Genomic DNA, 11,072 nt, shown 5'->3' with positions numbered 1-11,072 from the left:
ATGCGTTTAACGGGGTGCATCGTTACAGTCGTAAGTACGAGTTTCAACAACAAGCTTTTCTGTTAGAAGACTTTGAACTGAGAAATATCGCTGGAAATATTTGCCAATGTTACTGATACGATAGGTTTATAGCTAATGATACCAAGTCAGAAAAAGAGATTTTACCTTCTACCTTGCCGAGCCACATTCAAACTGTTATTGAACGATTGCAATTTGTATTAGCGTTTCTTTGAAGCCTATCTTTTCATTGACTACTATTCGCATTGTACGTATTGTCTATTGAGGATTTGAAAAATTAATAGCTAATCTTGTGACCAATTTAATATGTCATTCAACAGAATTGTTTGAAATGGATCATAATTTAGGTTTGTTATGACTAGGGACAAGCTATAGCCATAAAGAAAATTGTACTTCAAAGAGAATGATAAGACGCGGATTGCGAGACCGTATGAGTTGCACCGCAAAACGCATCGAGATTAGGGTTATTTCTTCTCATTTAACTTTTATTAAAGGTAGACAGATTTACGATTCTCTTTTCTTATACGAGATAAGAAAGACTATTTTATTGATCGTAATATTATTGGTATACCGTGGTTAGCTCGCGCACGACATCGGAAGAATATTGATACTTATGTACAATCAGGGTTGTAGTGAAGGTATAAACAGAAGTCTGGATAATTGAGGGTCCGTTCATCGGCGCGTATGCTTATCGCTTATCTCTCTCGTATGTATATATTATTGATGTATTTTTCTTATACATTTTACTAAATTAATGCGCAGCTTTATTAAACATATGCTGAATTGATCGAGGACGTTTCACAATTACATAAATTTATCTTCTTTACAACGATAGAGAGAGGTAGATTTACAATTATTTTTATTTCTAACAATAAAATAAAAAAGACTCTTTACACTGTCGATCGAAACATTGTCGTTGTATTGTGTTAGCAATATATATATATTGAGGCTTACTGCTTAGATACTTGAAGATATAAGCAGACGTCTGTATTAGTAAAGGGACCCCTTTCAGTCACCTGCGCTCGATAGTTACCTTTTCTCGTAAGTACATTTACGATATTGACATATTTTCCCTTTACGTACTAGGTCAATGTACAATTTGAAACCCTTTTATATATATTAACCAATAAATATATAATACGCTCTCGTTTCAATATAGATTATACATTATAGATTATACATAATATAATAAAAGTGTCAATAAATTTGATTACATATTCTTAATTATATTCTTTTAATAACGTAATTTTACAATTTACTACCGATTACAAAAGATATACGCATAGGGTCTATCTCTATCTGTCTTTATCATCGATAGATCGCAATAGAAAAAAATAGGATATTATTATTCATGAACTGTTAATGAAAGTGCAACAATTAGTATTAGTTTAATATACGTAAATGTATGTAGTTTTAAAGATTATTGGCTAATGTAGAAACTTTTCTATGCTTTGCGGAAAATAATAAGAATTCGAAGATGTCAACTTGACAAATAAAATAACGTTCTAATTAACCTATAATTAAAAAAATAAATAAAATCTATTATTCTTTTACACTTCTTTATTTATTTAAAATCTATATAATACAATGTATTATATTATTTTATGTCATATTCTATTTTAACATAATTTAAGTGAATTCAAAATGGCCTATTCAAAATATTTGTGCTCGATAAAATCACATTCTTAATATATTTTATACAAAATGGTGAATGTGTTATCCTTCGAAGTCTTTTGCGCAATGCTAAAGTAGAATTAAGAAAAATTTCAAATTAAAAAAAATTCTGAAAAAATGATGAATATTAGGCAGCTGTGTGTAAATTTAATTATTTACTGTTGGCTATTTCTAATGATTAATTCGAGTATGCGCATCGTATAACGAAGGATAGAAGGTGCAACGCATTTACTATTTCTATCTATCTGAAGGGAAAAACATCCAAGTATATAAGATGGAATGATTTTCTAAACTTCTAATGATTGTCATAAAATTGTGTTTTCATTTTTTTGTGTGCTCTATTGTTTTCATATTCTAAACTGGTTGATTTGTGTTTCACAGTATTTTTCACCCAAAAAAAAATATTCTGCCGATAAGCGGGGAATTCCTCTTAGCATTTCCTCTAAGCAAAAAATCTTACATTAATCTTACATTAATCAGGTGCGTTTATTTATAACATGTATTCATCTATAAAAATGAGGACATATGAATTACGATCAAAAATAAATTCCTCTATAGAAAATTCTATTATAATAACTCGAATAGCCTTTTGAAATAAAAGGATACACAAAATACTAGCGACACGCTTACTTGTTAGAAGATATTTGTCATTTACGTTCTACAGTAATACGCGTACACGTCAGTATATACAAGACATTCTTTTAGTATTGAGAGGATCGCAATCCTAAATCCAGTACTTTAAGATTATACGAAATTCCTTCATTTTGTAGAGTATCCTCTTGAGGTCATATACCTAAATGGAAAATCTTTTGACATTAACACGGAACCGCTAAATGACAGAATATTTTTTTTGGGTGTTACCTTAAACTTGTTATAGCGATTCGAAGTTCCATTATTCGATTTATAATTTTTTTTAAATTTAAAATAAGATTAATTTTTTACAAGTTGTTTTTATTTTTGATAAAAAATTATTTTTATTCAGTAAGTATACTTACCATCGAAATATGCAGTTATACCTTTCATCAAAATATAATTTGGTAAAAATCCATGCACTTTAAATCAAGTTATTCTAAAAAAGATTTAAAGGTGATATTGTGAATATCACCTTATTGAACGACTGAATAATTGAGCCTTTTTCAATTTTTTAAAAGCTTTCTTGCTAAGCCCGTATCTTGCACATGAATTTTTATTTGATAAGATGTAACGTGCATGTAAGTGTAAAGATGAAACGGATTAAGTCTAACGTTATAGTACGCTATTATTCAAATATAAATTAAGCATTAATCGTATAATAATGAAATAAATCTTAATAAATTACATTGATTGCATTTCTTTAAATTATATTAATAACACAATGATAACATGATGATTTTACAAATTTGTCGGCGGTTACAAAACATGCGTATCGTCCATCTCTATCCGTCTTTATTCGATAGATTGCAACAGGAAAAAATAGGACATTGTAGCGTTCACGGACTATTAATAAAAGCGAAATAAATAGAATTAGATTAATATGCAAAAAGTATGCAGTTGTAAATATTATTAGCCAATGTATAGACTTTTCTAAGCCTTGCAAAAAATAAAATTGCTAGCAATTTGGAAAAATTAATTTCACATATAAAATAATCTTCCAACTCTAATATAATTAGAACGGCACTTGAAATCTTGTAATTCTTTATTTCATTATTCGTTTTGGCTAAATTTTATAATATATAAATCATATATATTTTAAAATAATTTTAATTTCTTTGCTCAATTATTAAATTTAAATTTTTTGGAATTTGTATTTTCCCAAGTTCTGAATCTTTTATTTTTGCAAAAATAAGATATCGATGCTACTTTAAAATAATGTAATGGATAAAATTAAAAGTAACTGGAAAGTCGTAAACTTTCGCTTACAAAGGAACCTCGCGAAGTGTCAAATTTTGATTTTAATGAAACTTTGTATACAAATACGTTACAATTTAAAAAATATCAGGGGAAAATTTTAGAAAATGGGTGATCTCATCGATTTCAATAACTTTGACATATATTTTGTTAAGATCATGACCCTGAATGACCAACAGATTTTAATCGTCGCTCGTTACTTGATAAAAAGATATTAACAAGAAAAAATTTTAAAAATAACGTCTCTTTTCTGATATATATAAAATTTTTTTGGTTACGTTTCCAATATTATTATTGCTTTCTAAATTCATTTACGTAACCTAAGTGTAAAAAAATTTCATTAAAATCATAATTTGATACTTCACGGGATTCTCTTGTCTGATAAATTCGACTGATTACACAGTTCTATAAAAATTTTTTTTCAAACAGAAGGTGACTAGTTATTTTCAACAGTTCTTTAATTGGATGCTGAATACGAAGTTGGTTTTCAAATTGTTCTATTACGTTATTATTTTGAGACATTTGCAATTAAAGTTATAAGAAAAGTGTGATTTTTATGTATTATATCATATTATAATTTTTATATGTAGTGTATATTGGTCAATATTATAGTATTGAACGGAGCATAGCGTTGAAACCATTTTGATAGAAATAAAGAAGTGGTCTTATAAGTAATGTATAGATAGAATACACTACTATTCTCTCTCTTGAAACAATTAAAATTAATAAAATACGTAAAACAGTCCTTTTTTTACAAATTTACTGAAAATTTCTCAAAATTGTAAGTTAATGGAACAATTTGAAAACCAGATTTGTATTCAGAGAGTCCAAAGCTATAAGTATAGAAAATGACTAGTCTGTTGTGATGTTTTTTTTTATTGAACTGTATTATAATTGAAATACTTACATTGGTAAACATGATTACATCGACGGGAGAAAAAAATGCGTTTACAGTCATTGGTTTTTGCATCATTATTAGAATAACATTTGTTCTCACATGACGATCGAGACTAGAATTAGGCCATTTACCAAAATATATTCCTTTACGAAAATCCTCGCCCTAAATATATGTATTCAAAATAGTCAATTTTGAATTATATAATAATCGTTTTATCAGATTATAAAAACTTACCGCATTTGTGAGAAAAGTGCCATGCCATGCGTATATAAATGTTTGAAGTAATTTTATTACAGCATATACTAGAGACGCGGACACGTTGTAAAAATTATAGTCTGGTAACTATTGTAAACGTTTAACGATTAATATTATATTAGTGAATATTTGTATATTACGCAATACCATTAGCTGAGTGAAAAATTTGCAAGCACAGTGCAGTCTTTGGTTCTATATTTTGTGACAGATTACAACTGCACACAGCACTGCACACAGCAGACTAGGTACCATAAAATCAAATATCTCATAACATTTTGCAATAATGTGTTTACATACTGATATTAAGTCGTACATCAACGAGCATAGAAGCATGGCATTGGTGACAATATGCCAAAAGACGATGGGCCCATAGATGTGCTCCAGCGTTTTGCGACATTGCAGTAGCTTCTGATGTTTCACCACGCATGTTCTCAGGATATCCGAGAACTTCTCGGTGGACAGAGGATTCGTAAGAGTGAAGGTCATGGCACGTATTGTTGAGCTAAACTGATAAACATAAAAGCCAAAAACACTGTCGACACCGCACGCTGTCATGGTGCTGAGTATTATTAGGCTTGTTTCGTAGAACAGATGTAGATGATATAAAAAATTATGGGGAATGGGCCAGAACCACCCCACTCCCCTGCTGAGCGGCAGGGTATAGTTCGTGGATAAATGAAGGTAGAGAAGGTTGTGAATTATAAAGATATACGAAGAACCAAAGAATGCGAATATTACTATCACCAGGATGGCGAAATATGTATATGCCAGGGTATATATTGTGCGTAGGGACGAAAATATTATCGTCTGGATTTTTTCATTCTTCATAAGCTCCTCTTCGAAAAGATTATTCAGTGTCCGATGATAATTTATCAGAGAGTCACGATTTATCATGAAGGTTACCACCTTAAAAAAGACCAGAGATGCGTAATTTTTTCCCGTGCAAAAATTGAAATTACTCAAAGATTGACGTAGTATCTTTAATTAAACGATTTTAAATTTGTAATGTTCGAAATTTCTTCCTCTTTTGGAAACACGTTACAAATGAATATTTATAGAAATAGTGTTTATAAAAAGATTAATCGATGCATTAGATAAATATGTTTCTTTCTTATAAATTGTTTCTGTTGCAGTTTTGCAATCTAAGTGATTCCATGAAGTTTAATGCATAAATATATATGTTATTATATTGTATTATATTATATTGTATTTATCATATTATATATGTACATTAACCTCTAGAGGACCGGAAGCCGTATCGGCTTTTGACGATTTAAGTGAATTTTTTGGGATTTTAATTTTTTATAGTACTTCAGTATCTCATACAAATAATAATTGGTATGGAAATTTCCTGTCTGTAATGAAAGAAGAGCAGGTGGGTAGGAGAAAATTAGCCCTAATCTTGCCGAAACTTCTAGTCGTTATAGATGATTTTTAGTAGTCGTTCTGTACAATAGGCAAACTTTCTATGCTGTTTCATGTTTGTGTGTTTGGTGTAAATAATATTATTTTTTCGTGAAAGCATAATTCACTGTAATATCCTGGGAAAAAATGTTTTATATATAATTATGTAAAATTATATAAAAAGATATATAATATTTTATATAATTGTGTATAAATGAACGTATTTTATATATAATTATATATATTTATATATAAACTTACATATAAAATTATATAGAATTATACATAATTATATATAAAATATGTCCATTTATATACAAATGCATAAAATTATATATAAAATAACGTCAAAATGACGACAAAATGACATAACTTGCTACCAGGGAATGTACTTTTGTATTTGCTATTTATTTTATTATATCAAACGAAATATGCAATAGCATATTTTAGAGTGGCAAAAAGTGAATGACAATGTGTAATTTATTCAAAATACCTGATTCGAAAAAGAACGAAATTCATTTATTGCGAATGAGAAGTACCTTTTTGCGTTCTTCCGCGCTTTGAACGATACCACACAGTACTACATTAAAAATTTTTTTTTTCTATAAAAAGATGTTTTATTTCTTTCATTACTTAATATTTTATATGCATGTACACTTATGTATTTTACGAAGTAAATAATTGATGTAATTTCAAATGTTTTTTTATTATTTTACTATATCCCAAATTTCGGTATAATAATTCTTTATAATTATTTATTATAAAATTTTTTAATGCAAATGTGCTAATTATTCTAATTAAAAAGTTATTGTAGAATCATAACGATATAAAGCTCAAATACCGAAAAAAATTTTTCGGTCGAACCGAAGCTAATATGTATATCGGTTTTGCAGTGACATCTTTTATGTACATCGATGCAATATAATATACATAGTCAATAAAATGTAGTTTTAACAAAATTCTAAATTCAAAATTTTAAACGTCGTCCAAAAACTTGCCAGTCCTCAGGAGATTAATATATTAATAAATTAATTTATTAATATTTTTTTTTGTATACATAATTTTATTGTATATAGGTTGTTTGGAAAATAATAAAAAATCTTTCGTATAGGGGGGCAGAATGGACTAAACTGAGAAGAAAAGTCCTCTACCATTTTACAATTTTCGCAATAGTTAACAAGATATTAATTACTAAAAATTGTCTTCAATAATTTTTTACTCAAATACTATTAACTTTACAGAGAAACTGTACAAGACAAAAATTGTTTATTTTCTTCTCTCTAAGGTTCTGAGAATTTTTTCAGAATTTTTTAATACCATATTTTCTCATGTTGGTAAAAATAAGAAAATGCAGTACTAAAAAGTTGATAAAAAATTCTGAAAAAATTCTTAGAGCTTTATGAAAAGAAAATAAATAATTTTTGTCTCTTACAGTTTTTCTGTAAAGTGATGATAGTATTTGAGTAAAAAATTATTGAAGATCAATTTTCGACAATTTTTAGTAATTAATATCTTGTTAACTATTGTGAAAATTGTAAAATAGAGGACTTTTCTTCTCAGTTTAGTCCATTCTGATCTTATGCGAAAGAGTTTTCATTATTTTCCAAACACCCTGTATATATAAATGAAAAATATTTTTCTGGTTTTGTCCTCTTATGTAATAAAATACTATGTCCTCCTAAATCGTACCTTGAGAATGGCGCCAAGTCCAGTTATTGTTATACCAACAAATTTCATCATAACTTTCAAGTTATGTCTAAGGATATAACACATATGCAAGCTCATCGTTGTATACGTAATCATCGCTACGAATACACAAATTGACCAGTAATATATAGATTTGCCGGATTTTGTGGGCATGTACCAACAACCACAGAGAGTGAGCAGAGTTTGAAGGAATTGTTGATACGTGCGATACGCTTTCAACTGTTTATGAATCATTTTAATACCTGCGTGTACAGGATGTCCCATTTTAATTTTCATGTTAAAATATTTCGAAAAATATAAAAAGTACGGAAAAAATTGGTGACAAATGTTGTATATTTTATAGGGAGACAGATAATGATAAAATCAATATTCGGAGAAGCATTATATTCGATTTTTCAAAGATCACACATAAAAATTACTACCATTTTTAAAAATGGAATTATGATTTTTGTACATAATGATTCCACTAATTATTCTACGTATACAAGTATCAAGATCAAGATAACGGAAAAAAATTAATAGATAGAGTAGTTTCTTTTTTATATCATATTGTGTAAAAAAATCATACAATTCTTTGAAAAATATATTTTTTCTAAAATTGATTAGGTACTGTTATTTGTCTCCCTTCATATACACAATTTTTGCCTGAAACATTTTTTGATATTTTTGAGATATTTGAATGTAAAATTAAAATAGAACACTTGTATAATTCAAAGAGACGGCTTTTAAATTAAAAAGACTCAATATTTTTTAAATGTCAGAGAAATTTAAATTTTGGAGTTGATTTAAGTTGATAGAGAAGTAATTTAATTTCCTTAATGGGAGATATTATCTTTGATTTCTATCTTCCTAATACTATATCTTCCCAATACTGTATTTTTATAATTTCCTGCAAATTTAATATTAATCAGAATAATATTAATTACAATTAAATGTTTCCGATAAAATTCGAAGTATAATCGGTGATTGGTCCAATAATATTAACATTTTAAAACTATGTTTATAAAAACTGGGACGAATGAGTTTTTCCATTTTATAACTAATAATAAGTCACACAGTAACGTTATTATGATTTTGTTACGACACTTATTGTTACGTAAAAATTTAGAATAATATATTTCAAACATCTAAAAGAAATTATCAATTTTCAAACATTGCCACATTATATATGTATATACAAAGCATGTCAGACTTTGTATAAAACGTCGTATTGAAATTTCCACTGTCGTAAGTGCGAGTTTCAAGAACAAGCTTTTCTGTTAGAAGACTTTGAACTGAGACATATCGCTGGAAATATCTGCCAATGTTACTGATACGATAGGTTTACAGCTAATGATACCAAGTCCGAGAAAGAGATTTTACCTTCTACCTTGCTGAGCCACATTCAAACTGTTATTGAACGATTGCAATTTGTATTAGCGTTTCTTTGAAGCCTATCTTTTCATTGACTATTATTCGCATTGTACGTATTATCTATCGAAGACTTGAAAAATTAATAGCTATTCTTGTAATCAATTTAATATGTCATTCGATGTAGAATTGTTTGAAATGGATCATAATTTAGGTTTGTTATGACTAGGGACAACCTATAGACATAAAGAAAATTGCACTTCAAAGAGAATGGCAAGACGGTTCGCGAGACCGCATGAGTTGCACAAAATGTATCGAGATTAGGGTTATTTCTTCTCATTTAACTTATTAAAGGTAGACAGATTTACGATTCTCTTTTCTTATACGAGATTAGAAAGACTATTTTATTGATCATAATATTATTGGTATACCGTGGTTAACTCGTGCACGACATCGGAAGAATATTGATACTTATATACAATCAGAGTCATAGTGAGGATATAAACAAGAGTCTGGATAATAAAGCTTTTCGTTCGTCACCTGCACGTATGCTTGTCGCTTATCTCTTTCGTATATATATGTATATTATTGATATATTTTTCTTGTACATTTTACAAAATTATTGCGCATGCAGTTTTATTAAACATATATATGCGCACATGCTGAATTGATCAATGACGTTCTACAATTTTCCATAAATTTATCTTCTTTACAACGATAGAGAGAGGTATTTACGATTATTTTTATTTCTGAGATAAAGAAGACTCTATACTGTCGATCGAAACATTGTCGTTGTCTCGTTGTTAGTAATATATGTATATGTATATTGATGCTAACAGCTTAGATAACTTGAGGATATAAGCAGATGTCTGTTTTAGTAAAGGGACCCCTCTCAGTCACCTGCGCTCGATAGTCACCTTTTCTCGTAAGTACATTTACGATATTGACATATTTTCTCTTTTCGTACTATCAGGTCAGTAATGCAATTTGAAAGCCTTTTATATGAAGTAACCAGTAAAGATATATAATACACTCTTGTTTCAATACAGATTAATTATTAACAGTATAATAAAAGTAATTAATAAATTACATTGATTGTGTGTGTTGTGTGTGTATTTTCTTAATTATATTCTTTTAATAAAGTAATTTTACAATTTGCCACCGATTACGAGACATATATACGTAAGATCCATCTATCCGTCTTTATCATCGATAGATTGCAATAGAAAAAAATAGAACATTATTATTCACGAACTATTAATGAAAGCGAAATAATTACCCAGACAGCACACAATATTTATAAAATATTTAACATGAAGTTTTATATTTAGAGTTACACGTCAGTAATAGAATTTTTTATCAAAATAAATCTGAGTGTGTTTTTTAAGGCATGCTGATTACGAATCTATTAATTAAGGTTCTTGAGTAGTCGTGGCGGCCATGTTGGAATCGTGACGTCATAGGCGAGAAATACATTAATTTATGCTGCAAGCCATTTGTAAATAAAGACAATTTGAATGAATCTAAATGACGAAATCGCTTTAAAACACTTGTAAAAATGGGCAGAAACTGTGCTTTCCTCCCTTGATAGCCAGTAAATGATCGTAAAAAGCATGTAAAGTGAGCCTGGCTGAATCCTCAATCTTCAATGCGTAGTCACGTAGTGTGATACGAGCATATGATCTTGAATCTTGAGCAACGTCTATGGATTCCGTCCTATATCTATAATTACTCTTCGCACTGCTGACACCTATCTCTTTTCTCTTTTCTAAGAAACCAGATGTCGCTCCTAATTTATAGTGAGAAAGTGCTAGGTGTCGTTCCTGGGTATCGATCATGAAACTTTTTTCCCTAGGGTGAAAAGTGAAAAGTGAAAATT

At 28.8% G+C, this 11,072-nt stretch overlaps 1 protein-coding gene across 1 annotated transcript; it reads right to left on the bottom strand.

The window, feature by feature from the left end:
* Nucleotides 1–3,081: 3,081 nt before the first annotated feature.
* On the bottom strand, nt 3,082–8,008 carry LOC108730305 (odorant receptor 46a). Its single transcript, XM_018459906.1, has 5 exons — nt 7,826–8,008; nt 5,030–5,638; nt 4,712–4,819; nt 4,487–4,639; nt 3,082–3,168 (listed from the first exon to the last, which is right to left on the bottom strand). Exons 1-5 carry the CDS (start codon nt 7,994–7,996, stop codon nt 3,118–3,120), a joined length of 1,092 nt encoding a protein of 363 aa, XP_018315408.1. The 5' UTR covers nt 7,997–8,008; the 3' UTR covers nt 3,082–3,117.
* Between the last annotated feature and the right edge of the window lie 3,064 nt (nt 8,009–11,072).

The sequence above is a fragment of the Mycetomoellerius zeteki genome, unplaced genomic scaffold (assembly GCF_001594055.1).
Source record: "Mycetomoellerius zeteki isolate Tzet28-1 unplaced genomic scaffold, Tzet1.0 scaffold89, whole genome shotgun sequence".
Lineage (NCBI taxonomy): Eukaryota > Metazoa > Arthropoda > Insecta > Hymenoptera > Formicidae > Mycetomoellerius > Mycetomoellerius zeteki.
This window is presented reverse-complemented; position numbering and strand designations above follow the sequence as displayed.